The sequence below is a fragment of the Neopsephotus bourkii genome, unplaced genomic scaffold, assembly GCF_033783945.1.
Source record: "Neopsephotus bourkii isolate Nb327-2 ecotype Australia unplaced genomic scaffold, CSIRO-AGI_Nbou_v1 NB_1624, whole genome shotgun sequence".
Lineage (NCBI taxonomy): Eukaryota > Metazoa > Chordata > Aves > Psittaciformes > Psittacidae > Neopsephotus > Neopsephotus bourkii.
In genome coordinates, this window is record NW_026902099.1 from 9,039,549 (window position 1) to 9,056,715 (window position 17,167).

The following is a 17,167-nucleotide window of genomic DNA, read 5'->3' on the forward strand; positions in this document are numbered from 1 at the left end:
GTGTGGGGAGCGAGATAGCCGTTTGCAGCTGAGCTCAGCCTTCGGCTGGGTGTGGGAGTCCATCTTACGCTGGCAGAAGCCCTTAAATTCGGCCTGGTGTCCAGCTGTCGCCTTTTTCCCCTGCCTTCTCGGTGTCCTCTTTGCCGGAGTAGTACTTCCTTGCCTGGGGCGCAGGAATGGAAGGGAGCAGCCTGCAAAAGGTGAGTTGCACTTAAGCTGAGAAAGCTGCAGTCCCTTAACTGCCGGTAACTTAAGGAGGGTTAAGCAGTGCAGGCAGGAAAGAGCCACAGAGCAGAAAAAACGTGTGGTTTGTTGATGGTGTGTGCGCAGTTAGTACCTTTTCTGACTGCGGTGTGGCAGCCAAAGCAACAACCTGAGTTTGAATGGCAGTTAGTTGGTTTGGTACAGGTAGTCGATATCTTGGGTTGGAAGGTCTAGGCGGCAACTTGCAGGATAAGCTGCTGCTTCTGGCAGGTGTGGGTTTTTGAGTCAAGCATAGCAAGTGCTTGGCAGTTGTATCTTAAGGAGAAGTCTTGGACTGCAGCATAGCTCCTAGCGATCCATCGTAAGCAGAAGGGATTTGGCTTCAGTTTCTGGGTATTGTATGTGTCAATTCTTTAATGACTTTTCTGAAATAAGTCAGAGTCAAAACCTTCGTGATGTTCTGAAGAGATCCGGGTTTTACCAGAGTAGCTTAGCTCCCTAGGCTGGCTGTCCTGAAGACTGGACTTCTGCCAGCCAGCTAGCTTACTGCCTCAAAAAGACCTAGATGTGTAGGAGAAGCAGGGAAGAGCATGGTAAGGGGGCACTTCAGTAATGCTGATGCTGTGCCCGAGTGTTGCCAGTCAGTATTTGTTTATGCAGCTGTAGGTGGGGGATGCGGTTTTAAGGTGGACTGTGTTCTGTGTATATTCCAGGTGTCTGAGTCGAGGTGCCCAATGGCATTCATGGAAATAGCTGCTGAATGTTTCTGTGTTTCCCCTGTACACGGTACCCTCCATGAGGGTTGCAGGCCCGGCAGTGCTTGTGGATGTGATGTGAGTTGTGAGTGACCACCAGCTGCGGTCGTGTTTCAGGCTTTCACTGAGTCCTCCAATGACCGGAACAGTTCATGTCACAGGAAATAGAAGTGAAGAATAGGAAGTGTGGGAAGTAATGGCTGAAATGTGTGCTTTGGTCGTATGAATATCTCAGTTCTGGTCCTTGGGACTTCCAAAAGCAAAATCCTGTACCAGGGATGGGGCAAGAATCACACCTATAGGTCCTGTAGCCCATAGGACCTCCCAGAAAATGCACTTTGAACAGCATCAGTTAGGAGCAGGAGTTTTTTCAGAGGTGGTCTAACAAAGTCTTCAGCCTTGCAGAGATGTGCAAACCTCAGCCCAGAGTTGGAAGTACTGTAGGTGTGATGCTGGCTAGTCATGAGTCCTGGATCAAAGCTAATTGCTAAGAAAGCTATACCTTGTCAAGCTACCTGTCAGAGTGAACTCTAGAGCAGCTTGTAGCTCCTGGGTTATCAGCTCAAGTGCTGTTAGAAGCGTGTGCCACCAACCTGCAGTTTCCCTGTGCTCTCCCAGTGGCGTGGTTTTGTGGAGAGAACTGCTCAGGGAGTTCTCTTCCACCCCGTGGGTGATCAGTGTAGGATTGCAGCCACAGGAGGAACAAGGGCTGCCCAGGGTCCCCAGGGCTGGGTGGCAGAGCAGCTTTGGTGTTCTTGTGGGAACAGGCAACTGCGAGCACTCTGATGCTCTCTGCCAGCTTGTGTCCTGAAGTGTATCTGTTGTGGAGCTGAGCAGGGCTTGCTTCAAGCAGAGCCATCTCCTTCCCAGCTGGTGGTCTGAGGGGCTTGGTTGAGGAGGCTTGCAGCAAGAGTCTGCTGGTTTTCTGAAGGCTTTTCTGTTTGCAAAGCCAGTAGTAGCTTCTTCATGTTTCTCATGTTTCATAGTGCTTAGTGGCAGTAGGAGCTTTATGAAGAAGCCCGTCATCATCTAAACCAGTCCTGGTTAGCTTTCAGATACTATCAGTCAGTTGTTTCTTCAGAGGTGAAGGATTCTACATACTCACATGGGAATTTCTCAAAGGTTGTGGTAGTCATTCTTGCAGTGCTCCAGTCTGTTCTCTCTGTGTAGCAAGAGGTTGCAAGTTCTTTTGAAGTTTTGTATGTTTTTCTTGCCCTTAACCTTATAGCCCTGGAGGAGATCCGTCAGCTGCCCTGTAACAAGAAATACGTGCATTAGGAATTGCTGTGTTTCTGTGGGGTTTTTCTATTACTTCACCTTCAGGGGAGAAGGGTCCTGGCTGTTTTTAATGAAATGTGAAGTCTCTTCTTAAGCTTGCTTCTTTGCATAGTGAAAGTGTGATCATACCCATTTGTCACAGCCTGAAATGATTTCCTTAGTTGTTTGTCTGTGCTAATTTAATGTACTTTAATTTTTAGGACACCTTTGCATCTTGCTTGTGCAAATGGCCATGCGGATGTTGTCACATACCTTGTAGAAAACAAGTGTAAGCTAAATCTTTTTGACAGTGATAACAGATCGCCACTGATGAAGGTATGTGGAATATGTTATGTTCGTGTAAGTGGAGCTTATCGATTATGCACTAAATGATGTATCTTGCCAGATTCTTTATATAGGCTTTTGTAGAACCATGTATATTGTAATTGCTGTGGCATAGGCATATGTTAGGTAGTCTTCGAGGGTGTTCTTTTGTTCCACTGTAGGGAAGCTGGGGGAGTTGTAACAAAGTGGAATGTAAATGTTGGAAATTTTTTCCTTCTTGTGTGTTGCTCCCAGGCAGTACAGTGCCAGCAAGAAAAGTGTGTGGCTATTCTGCTAGAGCATGGTGCTGACCCAGATCTGGCAGATGCAGATGGGAATACTGCCCTTCATCTTGCTGTTTTATCTCCTAATACATCTGTAGCAGGGCTATTAATTGAGCATAATGCCAACATTGATGCCCAGAATAAGGTAAATTTTTAGATTTGTTACAGAAGCTCTTTCAGAAAGTCATGTTAATGTTCATCTTGAGGGGGCTTTTTCACTTTGATTTCTAACTTGATGAATTTGTATGTCCTATCAGGAGGGATGTACCCCGCTTATTCTTGCTGTCTCAGAACATCAGGAAGAGATAGTGGAATTTCTTCTTAAAAAGGGAGCTGATGTGCATGCTCGAGATCAGTGTGGAAGGTGAGGGATATGTCAAAACTCTGCATGGGTTCCTTTAGTATTCGTTAGGTTGGATTGATGAGAGTCATGGGAATGAGCTTTGAAAGCAAGTATGCGCTTGGTTGCTGTCTTACCTCAGTGGATGATTTTTGCACTGAGGATTGCAAGAAGCCATTGTGTGTGGTGGCCCTTCTGGCGGGAAAAGTGCCATTAGCTGAGCAGCATTGCCTCAATTTGAAAAACCGTCCCCTGCATAGCAACATAGTTTGTATGTAAGTATTGTCCGCATGGAAGCTTTGTCTGAAGCTTGAGAAGTTAATTATTCTGACTCCTGCTCCCATTTTATTGTTGCTCTTAATACTTACCAAAAGCTGCCCTTTTTTCTGTTCATTTTAAAGTAATGGGGAAATACTTTTTTTGAAAGCAAGTATGAATAAAAATAATTCTAGTGCCTATGTAATATTATCTGTTTTATATAGTATTTTGAATGTTTCAGAACTCCACTTATGACTGCTGCTTCTGGTGGGGAGCCTAATTTGATAAAAGTTCTTCTTCATTATGGTGCTGATGTTTCCCATAAAGACACTAATGGGTGGACAGCTGAGGATTATGCTGTTATCTGTGGATATTCTAGGTAAATTTTCAACTTTATCATTGGAATAAGTTGTCTGTTACCAGTGTCAGTTGTCTAAGTTGCTGGTTTTGGGGTAACAGCATCAAGGTTTAATGGTATGTTGAGACCTGTCTTGAAGCTGTGCTCAGTAATGTCTTCCAATATATATTGTTCCTGTGTTTAATGTTAACTCAGATTTGAGGAAGATTTCCACCCAAAATTCTCTGATAGCTTTCAGATTTTGTTGTGAAGCTCACATGTGCCCAAAATAAAAAAAAGTGGCTGTATCCTACAGTTATCCAGAGGTGGAACTTGGCAAACTGAAATGCATGTAAACCCTCTCCCCAGATCAGCACCTTTGTCCTGACTGACTTCCCCTACAATGACCAGGAACTATGAGCCTTTTGTTTCAGATGAGATCTAACTGTTACCCCTTTTGTCAAAATCTTTGGCAGTTTACTACTCTTATGCATAGCTTTGTACCTCTGGGTGTTCCTTCTCTAAAGCGGTTATGTGTGCTGAAAAGCAAGGCTGAAGAAAATGTACCAAGCAGGAAAGCAGTAGTTAATGATTTTGTAGGTCTGAATATGCATGTATAGAGTAAACATGACTAGTGGATGTTGAAGTTTGTAATAGTCACGCAATAAGTTCTCTGCGTGTTACCCTTAGTGAATACATCTGAGTATATGAATCCATATGGCTAGGAATATGTAGAGGATGGACAATAAGGGGCTGTTAACTGTTCTGTTAAATAGTCTGTATAAATACGTGGTTACTTTTACCAAAGCTCTTTCCTTTCTTTCTCTATGTAGTCTTAGTAAACAACTGTCAGAATACAAAGACTGGAAAAACACAGGAGAAGCTTCTGCAAGCACTCAGCACAAGGCAGGAGCTTGTGACTTTACACTGGGTGCACCTGCTATGGACAGAGGAGGTAGGATCCTTAACCACAGAGTATCTCTTGAGGCAAATCAGCATGTCATTTTCTTTAGGTGGCTTGTATTGTTACCACTTACTGTGTTCACCAGTAAATTTAGTGGAGGCATGAGATTGATAGCACAGAAGGTTGTGTGAATGTGCTTATCTGATGCTAGTTGGAGGTGCTTCTTGTCAAGCTGATTTGTGTGCTACATGTTTGTTTATAGGATTGTTGCCTTCTGCTTCTCAGGCTGCCCATCTCTGTAGGTTTTTTTCTAGAGAGAAGGGGGCCAGGGAAGGAACTAGGCAAGAGTGTTTCTGTCCTTCAGGTGTGTAATTTTACCTACAAATGGCCATTCAGCTTGTGAAAATCCAATTGCAAAAGCGGTAGGTTTATCTTGAGTAGTTGTTCATACTTTTGTAGTTGGAAAGCAACAGATGAGTTAGCAGGAAGGTATGTGTCATGTTGATTTCCAGTGAGTGTGTATGTCTTTGTTTTAATATTAGTACTCATCTGCAATAAGATTTTTAGTGAGTCATCCTCTTTCTCAGCATCAATTACTTTTTTTTTTTTTTTCCATGTAGTTGATTAGGGACATACTCTTAAATTATCTTGGAATGGTAACTTTGCTAGCAACAACAGTGTAGCATTTGTGTTGTATCTTCTTGGACATTGTTTGATTTGCAAGAAAAACAGTGGTTTTTGTCCACTTTCAGTAATTTTATTAAACGAGCTTTAAAAAATCCTTAGTAATTAGTGACCAAGGAAAACAATTAAATTGCCATGTGATCAAAAACTTAAGTTCTTCAGTGAGTTTTTAAAATCCATTCTATGCTTATGAGCTCACATAGCTGTAGTGGAATATTAGAAAATTAATATTGTAACTTAAATGACATTTTGTCTCATCATTTAAATCTCAGACCCTACAGTGGATTTTTTTTTTTCTTTCCGGGTTTTTAAAGGTGTTATGCCAGAGCTGTGTGGCAAATGGGCAGCAGATTGTTCGCGGCTCATTATTTTTTTTTTAAATACGCCAAAAAATAAGAGTAAAACGTGGGATGTATATGTCATATTCTTCCTCACTGACTTTTCCCAGATATGTGAATTTGATAGAGCCGAACTTTGCTCCTTTAATTTGGAAACCGTTGATTTGATTTAATTAAGAGACTTGTAAAGTTTCTTGGTAGTTTGGAGGAAGATTTTTGGAAAGGGCTTGGCACAGGTAGTTTAATCGGCAAAATGTTGCTTTCACCCAAACAGCGTTCTCTGTTACTGCCTCTTGTGCATGTAGATAATTACTGTAGTACCGCCTGGTAACGGCTGACAGGCCTGGGTTATTTTGAAATACGTGGCTTGAAGAATAATATTGTCTTGTGATTTCAAAACTGGCATGCTCTCAGGGATATGGGTTCTTGAACCAAATAATTTGCCCCATTCCTTGAAAATTATACTACTATTAATAGAAGTCCCTAATATTATGAAAAATCTTTACTAATGCCTCTTCTTAATTTTAAGAAGCATAATAAGTGTGAAGAGAATGTTATGTGAGTTAAGGACTTAAGAGGAGAAGGTATGCTGTCTGTTTCTAGTAGGGCTTGTTTTTCTCAGGAGTACTATGAATCCTTTTCTCCTGGTACTCAACCTCTTAAAAGATGACCCTGGCTTGTTAAGGGAGATTAGTAGCATATAGGGAACACTCACTGGCATTAATCCTGTAATCTCTGACTAGCAGACACAAAGCACAAGTCCTGCATCTTGAGAGTCTCTTTGATGTGTTGCAGAAACAGGCATTGATGCTTCTGTTAAGAGAAGCTGGGGTGATCTTGAGAAACCAGAGAAAAAGCCACTTTGGAGTTATTTTCTTTTGCTCTTCTGTACTGTTTTCTGGGGTCTTCAATGTTGTTCTTATTCCTTCTGCTGCTTTTGCACTCTTCAAAATGCTCTCCTCTAATGAGCGAATTGTCATAATTAAGAAGTTGGCTCGTGCTTATTTGCATGTTTCCTTTTTGTCAGAACATGAATCTTCTTATTAATCACAAGCAGGTTTGCAAAAACCTCAAAATGAATGGCTTCCAGCCCTAGCATATTGAATTACAGACTCTTTAGATTTGAAGTTAGAATTTCTTGGGCAGAAAATAATAATTATGCAATTTTTCTAAAGAGCGATTCAGATTTCTAGTATGACTGCTGCTGCTGAACCCAGGACAGTCTACAGTGACAGTATTTTTTTAGCTACTGCACTGCATATTAGTGATTTGTTTCGTCAGTGTTTCCCTAAGTCCCTGCAGAAACAGTTGGGTTTTCATCATAGAGTTCCTGGAAAAGAAATGAGTGCTTCAGTATGTTTTGCATCTCCTGAGGTCAGGAAAAGTTGTCCTGTACGACCTTTTAAGAGAACTGGGAAATGGTAGAGGGATGAGAAACCGTCTTGAGGCCCCTTCTTACCTCTTTAAGTGTGTTTTTCATAGGAGTCCTTTTGCCACATTCATTCCATGTATCTGTGGTAAAATCAATTTAAGGAAGACTCCCTTCTGCTTCAAGACAAATGTTATGGCCTTGTCACAAAGAAGTTGTTGTAAGGTATCTGTAATAGCAGAACCCAGAGCCACACCGTTTTCTGACTTGGAATATAAAATTTTACTAAGTAGGATTGGGTAGAGCAGGTGGATAGGTGATTTATATTCCAAAACTTGTGTTCCACAGCAGATAGACATGCATGCGTGCATGATACTCACACAGTCAGTGCATCAGATTTGGTTCAGTTCTGGCTTGCCCTATAGCTCTGGGGGAAGAGGATATTTGTTCTGAGCACTTGTATCTGCATTCTGGTTGCTGGCATAGCTTCCCGTATGTGAACAGTTCAGCATGGTCAACTCAATGCAAGCAGGACTTTTATCTTTAAACTGAGGTAGGAGGGGTCTGTATTTGCATCAGACACCAACTGACACAAGTTTCAAGGTGAGCTGGTTAAAGGCAGGAAGTTCTGGGTTGCTTTTTTAGTGGGGGTAATAAACATGCTAAAACTGTAACTTGTGATGAGTGAGTGTAAATAACATAATGGCTCAAAGTTGTGTGGTAAAGTGAGTACCAAAACCAAGATTTCCTTCAAAATTTCTCATCAGTATATCTCCAAAGTTTAGTTGTTGGTAGCTAAGGATTTTGGGGATGCTTAGAGGGAGGGATTTTAAGTGTGCTGTATGGGGAAAGCACTCTACAAATATGAAGGAATTACATTTGCAATCTGTGCTAGGCAGGGGCTAGTCAGGTCAAGGGAAATACAAAGTTGACAGTAAATTTCTGGTAAACTGTTTCAGTATTTCAGAATACTGGAAGATGAGCATTTTACATGGAGCAAGTAAATTAAGTTACACTGTTTGACGCTGTCCCTTGAGAGTAGACTTCTGTAGATTGTAACTGGTTTTGTTCTAGTGCTTACAACTGTAGAGTAGGCTGATATTCACAGTACATTCTCCACTGCTATAGCTTTGTTGATGTACTGCCTGTGTTTTCCAAATTCTGGGAATGCAGATTTGTTTTGATATCATTGTTTCATCTGTCCTTTCCATGCCATTTTCCGAAATGGATACAGGAATGCCACAATCTCCTAACCAGCTATCAAGAATGGGAAAATCAAGGAAAGGTATTCTATGCAGTAACACTTCAAATGTGAAACATGCTGTAACAAATACAAATGTGAACTCACCTATGATGTTGATTATCCTGGAAGTCCCTATTTTCACGGTTTTGGTTACATAAATTAGATGTGAGAGCAAGCTTTGGGTGCTTTTTATTTGTTTGCATGTTTTGCATGGCCCCTTTATTATTGAGTGTCTGCTTTGTGTCATTAATGGTAGTAAATGGTAGTACATTTATTTATTTATTTATTTATTTATCTATCTAGTTATTTATTTATTTCTTAAATATGCTCCAGAATGGCAGTGGACTTTAATTAAAGTTTGAAACAAGCAGCCCCCAGAGGCTGCTTTTCTAGATTCTGTTTCTATGGTAGGACATTAAGGTCTGTGTGAAAGCTAGCTCATGATCTTCTTAAGGACAATGTGACCTGGTTTTGATCATTGCTTAAAGTTGCTATGCATCGAAATCAAAAGTTTGGATAACTTACTCAGCTGGTTTGATTCATTATAACTATACTAATTGAAAATATAACTGAAGTCACCTGTGAAGAGTTCATAACTGACTGCTACATACTGTCTACGCAGAGACAGATTTTTATTCAGCCTGGGAGGTTCACAGGTACATTAGACTGCTAGTAATGAGTGAGTTGACACAAAACGGTGGTATGTCCAAATAATTGAAATTTTAAAATATTATTTTTTTTTGCAATAGGCAACATTAAAAATCGAAGTCAGTGTTAGTAATTTTTCTGGTTTAGCTTGTTCTTGCATTGGAAGTTTCACAAGACATGTCTACATGACTTGTCCACACTGAACCACATATACTGTATTTCATTGTCTGAAAGGCCTGTTCAGGTCAGGAAACGTACTGGTTGAAATTCTCACATAAACCCTGTCTTTAAGTCAGCCAAAATTTCCATGGTCATTTGTGGTTTACTGTTAGTAGAGGAGATGTCTTCAGGCATGATATCTCATTGTTTTCTTTTTCCTTTAATGATTTTGTCCAAGACTTCAGTTTGGTTGTCATCCTGCTGACTTTATGGAAGGTCAGCAGTCTCCTATTTATAAGCAACTTCATTTTGTTATGACAGTTAACAGGAACTGGGTACTGAGAACTTGAGGAGTGCTGAAATAGCTACTATGTGGAGGGGGTTTTGTGGGTTTAATTTTGGTTTTGTTCTTCTGTCTTGGGAATTGAAGACCCCTTTTATTTCACCTTAGTTGTTGGTACTTGAGAGGTTTCAGCAGTCTTCAGGCTGGATTCCCATAGTTCAGATTTCTGTTATACGTGTGTGCTATGCTAGAGTGCACTCTCATTGAATTTGCAAATGGCCCCAAGCTATGGGAATCGGTAGATATGCTTCAGGTTAGCACTGTCATTCACAGGGACCTTGGAAAGCTGGGTAAACAGACTGTCAGGCCTGTCTTATGAAATTCAGCAAGGGAAAATGCCAAGTCCTGCATGTGGAAAGGAACAAAAGCTGCTTGTCACAAAACATGCTAAGACTGCCTAGCTGGAGAGCTGCTGTGCTGAAAAGGCCTGGAGGGTCTTAGCAGAGAGTGAGCTGAGAATGAGCCAGCAGCGTGTCCTGGCAACTGAGGTGCTCAGCAGTGTCCTGGGCTGTATTAAGAGCATCATAGCCAAGAGTTTGGGGAAGGTAATTGTGCACCTTTACTCAGCACTCACTGGGTTGTATTCAGCTCCCTAGTATAGTTTTGAGCCCTGCATGCGAGAGGGGCTGGACTCTTGCTCTGTCTGAACAGTGAGCAAGTTCAGGGGAGGGCTTTCAAACTCGCCAGGAGCAGGAATGCTTGCCTTTCAAGGAGCGAGTCAGGAAACTGGGGTTATTCAGCCTAGAGAAGAGGTGACTTTGAAGGGGACCTAACAGCAACTTCCAGGAAAAGGCAAAGCCAGGTGCTTCCCAGTGGTGCATGATAGGAGGCAAATGTAAAAGAGGTATAAATGGAAATGAGTGTTTCTAATTGGACAGGGACTGCTTCACCATGATAAGGACAGTACAGTTTCCCTCCCTGGAGATGTTCAAGACCAGACTGGTTTAAAGCTTTAAGCAGCCTTATCTGACCTCATAGCTGAGCCTGCTTTGAGGAGGTAGTTGGCTTAAAGGCTTTCTGAGGTCCCTTCTAACCTGATTTATTCTATGATTCTACATGCAAGCTGCTTCATAACACTGATGAAAACTTGGAGTGTAATATAGAATGCCCTGGTTACACGCCTTTTATCTGTTGAATACCCTTTTTGATGCAATGTAGATAACTGCTGGTGATTCTTCCACCTGAGAGTAAGCTTTAGATTTTGATCATGGTTTTTGATTTTATTTACCTTTTCTGAATAATGTATAACTGGGTAGAGCATCAAATCTTGGTATTATATAACATAATGTAGACATAATGTTATATAAGATAGTAAAATCTCTGTATGTGATGTGTACACATAGGTGTAATATCAGTAATTCAGCATTAGTTAATTTACTAGCTGACTTGCTAAGCCACCAATATTTTGTTAATTGCTTACTGACGTAGTATATTCATGCTATGGGGGCTTTTGGGTGGGTTTGGTTTGTTTGGAGTTTTGTTGTGTGTGTAGTTTTTGGTTGGTTGGTTTTTACCTTGGAGATGTTTCTTAAGCTTCTAGGTATATTAGAGTCCGAAGGAGATACAACTCTGGCCTTTTTGGGGTGTTTTTTGGTTGTGTTTTTTTGGGTTGGGGTGTGTTGTTTTTTTTTGTTTGTTTGTTGGTTGATTGGTAGTGGGTTTTTTTTACCTTAACATTAATATGTTATTAGTTTAATACAATTAGTGTATGGTATTTGTGTTGGAAATGCATTTGTTCAGGCTGTCCTTTGTTGAATTGACTACCCCAAACTTCATACTGCTATGACCTGCCGAGTTGTCCCATGTTAAATGTTTATATCTTCTGGTTAGTTGTTAGCATGCCAGATCTAATTTCAACGTATCCCTTTAATGTTTGAACAGCAATGGATGCGTTTTCCCAAGGAGTCTCAATAAGGTGAGACTTTAAAAATGCCACTTTAACACTTACCTGAGGAATGATTTGTGAGACACGGTACTCATTTTGTCTTGCTTTTTAAGAACCTCTGAGGAGGGGAATGATGACACTTGGCATACTTCTGAGGAGGAGGAACAACTTGATTTTACGCCCAAGGTATGGTGTGTTTACAAGAAAAATGTCCAGTAAAAATAAGTGAGTTCAAGGCAAGTTTTCTCTGGGATTGACAGAAACTGCAGTTCTAGCCAATATTGTTTCCTGCTTAGATGCAGTCTCTGGCCTGCTAGCCTTTCTTCTGCTGTGAGCTTTTCCTAAAAGATCCATAGCTATGGCACACCGTGCGGTAGATTTGTGGTTTGGGGCAAAAGAGCCAAAGAGGTGACGAGATAAACAACCACACTTTTACTTGTTCATTTGAGTCAGATTTGCAGACCCTAAAAGTCTATACGTTACTATTATAACTTGTTCTGTTCTTCTCTGAACATTGTTATTGTTTCCTGTGAATTTGGTGATAAAATCCTAACTGTTAAAGGGCATTTATTTATCAAGATCTGAAACCCTTCATTACCTAGTTCTCCTTTCCTCCTCATCAGGCTCCTTAAGAACACTCAATGGATGAGTTACTCAAATGGGTTGTTTTTTTTTTCTTCTGTGAGATGGCATTTCAAGACTTTTTTTTTTTCCCTTAAATATATCTTTATTATTTACAGAAGCTGCAGAAGCCAAACTTGACACTGTTAATGAATGCTTCCCAGCAGTACAGGAAAAAAAGTAAGCTATTTGGAAAAGACTGCATGATACACTGATACATAAAAGTGGACTTGCTAAGGAGGTGGTTTTTAATTGTTGTTTTTTTTTCCTGTAGGTCTTTTTTGGTTTGTTTGTTTTGTGTGTTTTTGTTTTGTATTGGTTTCTTCTTTCTTTTTTTTTTTCTTTTTGCTATCGTAGCTGAAAAAGTAGCATTTTGGAAACACAGGACTTAGTCATTTCAGGAAAAAGTAATATCCTTAAAATGAAGATATTAATCCCCTCCTAAGCCTTTGTCCCTAGTCAAGTCTGTTTTCCATCCTGCCCATCCTTTATCTGGCTCCTTTTAAAGACGTTCCAAGATGACTTGTGTGCATTAGTCTGGTAACATGCCTATTACTGTGTACATAACTCCTTTTGTTCACACACATTTTTCATTTTTTTGTGCTTAAAGATGGTGATAGTTCTAGAATTGAAAATCTTAAGTCACCAAAGAAATGCCTCAGAGAAAGAACCCTGTCGGATGCAAATGCAAGTAAAGGAAAATGTGAACAGTTGCTTCAAGATGTGTCAAATGCGAAAAGCCTGGAGGAGGAGGAAATAGAGGAGGAAGAGGAATTTGATGAAAAAGATAATGGAGATGATGAGGAGGAAGAGGAAGAAGAGGATGAAGATCTTACTCAAGATGAAAAGGAGGAGGAAGATCTTGAAGATGAAGAAACTCAGTCTAATGGCATAGTGGAGGAGGAGCAGGGTGAGAAAAAAGAGCCTAAAGGGGAAATTAATCAGAAACCAGAGTACATTAGTAGTGCCAAGCATGAAGGGAAAGCTTGGTGTGAAGCTGGAAATGTCTGTGATAACGCTGTAAGTATAACACTTGATGAAAAGGTGGAGGAATCTGTTGATACTCCTGTGTCTTTTATAGGTGGATGTTATGAACGGTCACAAGAAAATAAAACTGCTATGTCTCCAAAGATAATGAATAATGAAGTATCTTGCAAGACAGTACCAAAACAAGCTGTCTTTCAAAATCTAAATAATTTGCAAGATACAAAAGAAAGGTGGAACAAGAAAAGCATGATCCAGAAGTTTCACAGAAATGCTGACTCTTCTTTTGTAGACTCTGAAAAGACAAACTGGAAAAAGGAGATACCTCAGCCTCTCTCAGGTAGCTGTGGTCTTAAGGAGAAAAAGTCAAGCTTTGGTGATGGCTTTGAAAATGGTGATAATTCTTGTTTAGCAGCAAAAAGCCCAAGTCTTGGAAGTCAAAGACCAAACTCTCTTCTTGAATGTGTGGATGATGAGGATACTGAAGAAGAGCAATGTGAAGAAGTAGATGGTGAAGTCTGTGAAGCACTGAATCAAGAAAGTGAAAACTTGTGCTTAAACAAGTGTGAAGAAAATTTAAAAGCAGCATTTTACTCGAGCACCAAAGTGAGTATATAGGGATGATTCAATCACAAGGTTATTTTCTAAGGATAATATACATAAGAAACAAATGTTAAACTGGAGTTCTATTAATACTGTTCTTCACATATATCAGTCTTTTGATCATCCTTTTTTTGATAATAGGGAATGTCTTACTCCCAGGCAAAACGGTTTCTTAGGTATAAGAATACTATCAGGCAATATATATATATTATTTTTTTCTTTATTTTATTTTCCTGTTGGTTATAGTGGTTTTGTGGGAAAAAGACCAGGCAGTAGTCCTTTTTGGGATTCAGTTGAAGTTTTCTCAGTTGTATGTATAGATTTTATCAGTAAAGATTTACTGCCATTTAGTAAAATTCCTTGTGTGGTGCCTGAAATTGAGGAAACAGAAAGAAGTTTAAATAGGATTGAGAGCATAAAGCTAGTGATTGTCCTGGGAGATAAGTAGGGGAAAAGAAGGCGTATGTTCTAGAATGATGTAACTTAAAACTAGTGTTAGACTGACACGAGGAATTCTTCTTGGGGGCTCTGCAGAACCAGGCGTGAGACTTTATGGTGTTAGGCATTGCTGCCTACTCATACAGATTGCCATGGAAAAATTGAAGGCCTTGTAGAGCAAAGCTCAAAGTTTCCCATTTGTGTTAAACAAGAAAAGCATTTTTCAAGTAATCTATAGGTGGTGAAAAAGATGCTTTTTCGGCCCCTTGCAGTGTTTTGGTTGATCTTTTTAGGAGGAATCGTCTGAGTGCGGTGGCGAGGAGGAGAAGCAGGAGAAGCAAGATGTTGGTGAAGAGCTACAAACTGCAGTTGTTGAGGGTATGAAAAATTCTGCTTGTAATTATAGCCATCAAGTCCGTGATGCTTCCAAAGACAATGTTGCTGAGAGAAATGAGTTTGTGAATACTGATCCCAATTCCTTTGTAAGTATTAATGCACAGCAAATGAGCTGAAATGGTGATTGACAATGAGAAAGCAAATTTTCTTCTTGCCTGCGAGTCCTCATGGTCACTGGCAGAGAAGGAAAGTAGTTTTGTGCCGTTTCATTTATTCTTGAAGTGAAATTCTAGCATTGTATTCCGAATGATGCTATATGAAGCAAGCGCCATTTTTGCTTTTGTTGTGTTCTCCCTGAAGTGATCTGAACAAAATATGGAGATGAAAAAGAGAACTCGAGTGCCTTGAGTGTGACAGTAATGTTCCTCTTTCTGGCCCATGCAGTCAGATTGAAAAGCTGTGACTGCTCTTGGCTGAAGCCTGTGAAATTTAGTCAGGCTGAGAGAAAGCTGTTCTGTTCCAGTGCCTCACCTTGTCCAGTTTTAAAACGCAGAGCATCTCTCCAGTGCCACGCTTGTGTGTGCTTGAAAGCATTACCAGCTCCATCAGAGCTGAGCACTTGGTACTCACCTCGGGTCTCAGAGAAGAAGGCACATTTTCAAATGGCAGTGCTCAGGTGTCTAGCTTCTGGGAAGGTTTGTGGCAGCAACCCTGTGTCAAGGAGGATGTTTCCTGGTAGCGGGACAAAAGGAGCATTGTTTCTTGGTGATTTTAGTGTTGTTAGCTTGAGGATGTTTTGGATAATGTTTCAACAGTACTTCCTATACAGTGGAAGGTGGTAGCGAATGTCAAATTTTAGAGCCGTAGGCTGGAGAGCAGGTGATTCGAACTCTGTGTACCACAGGACAGCAGCGTGCTGGGGTGTCTTTGGGAATGTTACCTAAACATGTTTTGGGTGTTGCTTGTAGTTGTCAGCTGTTGTGCATAGCCATCTTCTGCTGCAGAGGAGGCAAGAGGAAGTGGTTATGTAAAGGAAATACCGTGATGTGGCTGGATGAGAAGAAACCCTGGAATAACACTTCTGAGTTTGTCCTCAACAATAGAGCTGCTGTGCATCTTTTGGGTGCAGAGCTTGAATGACAGGGAAAAGCAGAGTGAAATAAAAAAAAAATAAATGTCTTCCTTTTCACCTCATTTTTAGGTGCCCTGACAGCAGTGGAAGCAGAGGAAGATTCTTCCTCTCCCTGGGATTCTGAGGTACTTCCTGAGAGGAGGAGCATGGGGATTCCCACCAGGGTGGGGAGTGGGAGAGTAGGAATAAGATCCAGAAGCACTTGAGAGCTTGCTTCTGACTTGGGCCCTACCACTGATGAGGCTTCTTTCCTCTTTTTCCACTTCTGCCGTATCTTGGCAACTGGGGCCCCTTGAAACACTTCTGCTGTAGGACAGCTGTTTAGTTAGGACTGGGATAAAGCTAGGTCAGCCTGATGACATGGGCCTCATAGAAACTGGCTTTTGAGTTTGGTTTCTAGTATAGTATTGAAACAGTGAAGTTTCTTGGTACTTAAAATAGTCTGAGCTTTCCACAGGGGTTGGCAGGATTTTTGTCCTTTCACCATATAGTTCTATTCTGCTGACCTGGTGTCCCTTACAGTCTACAACCTAGATGGTTAGGTGTTTCTGAATAGATTCTCTCTACCTTTTGCAGGTGTACTTTGTCCCTTTTTGAAAGTCATGTTCAACAGAAGTACCAGACATGCTGGCTGCATTTGCCCTTTTAGTTCTTTCTGTCTGTGGTAATGGGATGAAAGAAAACAGGCGGTCTGTAGTTAACCACTTGTGGCTTTTCTTATGAGGAAAATTTAAAACTTCCCTGCCCTCTTCTTAAAAATACAGGAGTGAAATATTGGTTTTGTTGGGGTTTGTTTTTTTTTTTTCCTTAGGTAGCCTTAGTTTCTGTAAGCTTGTCTTGCTTTGCTTTGTTCAGCCCAAATCACCCTTGCAATTGGGAGTAGCGATGTGTTCACTCACCCCTGCAGGATATGTCCCTAGGGAACATAAGCATGAACTTGAATGTCACGTACAAGTTCAGTACAAAAATTGGATCGCCACAGACATGCAGTTACTGGTTCACAACCCACATCTTGAGTTGCCATGTTAATTCTCTTTTGTGGCTGTCCAGTTTGCCAAGGCTTGTCAACATGACAGAGTAGCTTAGATGAGCTTTGAGGTTTTTGCCTAAGATCTGAAAACACAACTGCTGTGATTTTCCAATACCCTATGTCTTAATGTGTCCCTTCCAAGTGTCTTATCAGAGGTTTTTTGCATCCCGTAAGATACTTGATACCATGCTGTGCAAGACGGCTTAGCAGGAGCTTTTTGCATAGAAATGAGTTGAAAATGCATTTATACCAATTCTAATGCATTTGTTTTTAGGTTATAGAGACAGATTCTGAAGATCTGAGAAAAGCATCATCTGGTGTGGTGTTCCCAGCTGCAGACAGACATGGAGCATGCTCTCAGGTTGCTTCAGGGGAACACAATGGTAACTTTCTGGTGGAAATGTTTGTTTGTAAGCATTTATAGGCTAAAGTGAACTTTTATGAGTGTCTGTCTTAGAAATGCTTTTAATAATGTATGCTGTACAAATTAAGTGCTTTGTATTTGTTAATTAACACCACAAACTGGCTCTTCCTTGCCAGTTTGTGAAGCAAGTTGTCTTGTTTGCCTTATGTGCATACTTTGGATGCGTTTGGATTTTTCTGGATTCAGGTTCTTGTTTCATACTGATGAAAGTATATGTGGTTTAGGGCTGACCTTTCTGAAAACGTGAACAATTTTGATGATTATGCA

General features: G+C 40.7%; 1 protein-coding gene across 1 annotated transcript in view; it reads left to right on the forward strand.

Annotated features, from left to right (window-relative positions):
* The window catches only part of LOC133222874 (ankyrin repeat domain-containing protein 26-like), a 59,813-nt gene that overhangs the window by 402 nt on the left and 42,244 nt on the right, over window positions 1-17,167 (forward strand). The window contains exons 2-15 of the mRNA XM_061373025.1: window positions 2,438-2,552; window positions 2,796-2,969; window positions 3,082-3,188; window positions 3,664-3,801; window positions 4,593-4,714; window positions 8,289-8,339; window positions 11,329-11,362; window positions 11,446-11,518; window positions 12,076-12,133; window positions 12,564-12,863; window positions 13,035-13,543; window positions 14,272-14,356; window positions 15,516-15,571; window positions 16,751-16,859. Of these exons, the coding sequence (XP_061229009.1) occupies window positions 2,438-2,552; window positions 2,796-2,969; window positions 3,082-3,188; window positions 3,664-3,801; window positions 4,593-4,714; window positions 8,289-8,339; window positions 11,329-11,362; window positions 11,446-11,518; window positions 12,076-12,133; window positions 12,564-12,863; window positions 13,035-13,543; window positions 14,272-14,356; window positions 15,516-15,571; window positions 16,751-16,859 (1,931 nt within the window). The remainder of the gene's footprint in view (window positions 1-2,437; window positions 2,553-2,795; window positions 2,970-3,081; window positions 3,189-3,663; window positions 3,802-4,592; window positions 4,715-8,288; window positions 8,340-11,328; window positions 11,363-11,445; window positions 11,519-12,075; window positions 12,134-12,563; window positions 12,864-13,034; window positions 13,544-14,271; window positions 14,357-15,515; window positions 15,572-16,750; window positions 16,860-17,167) is intronic.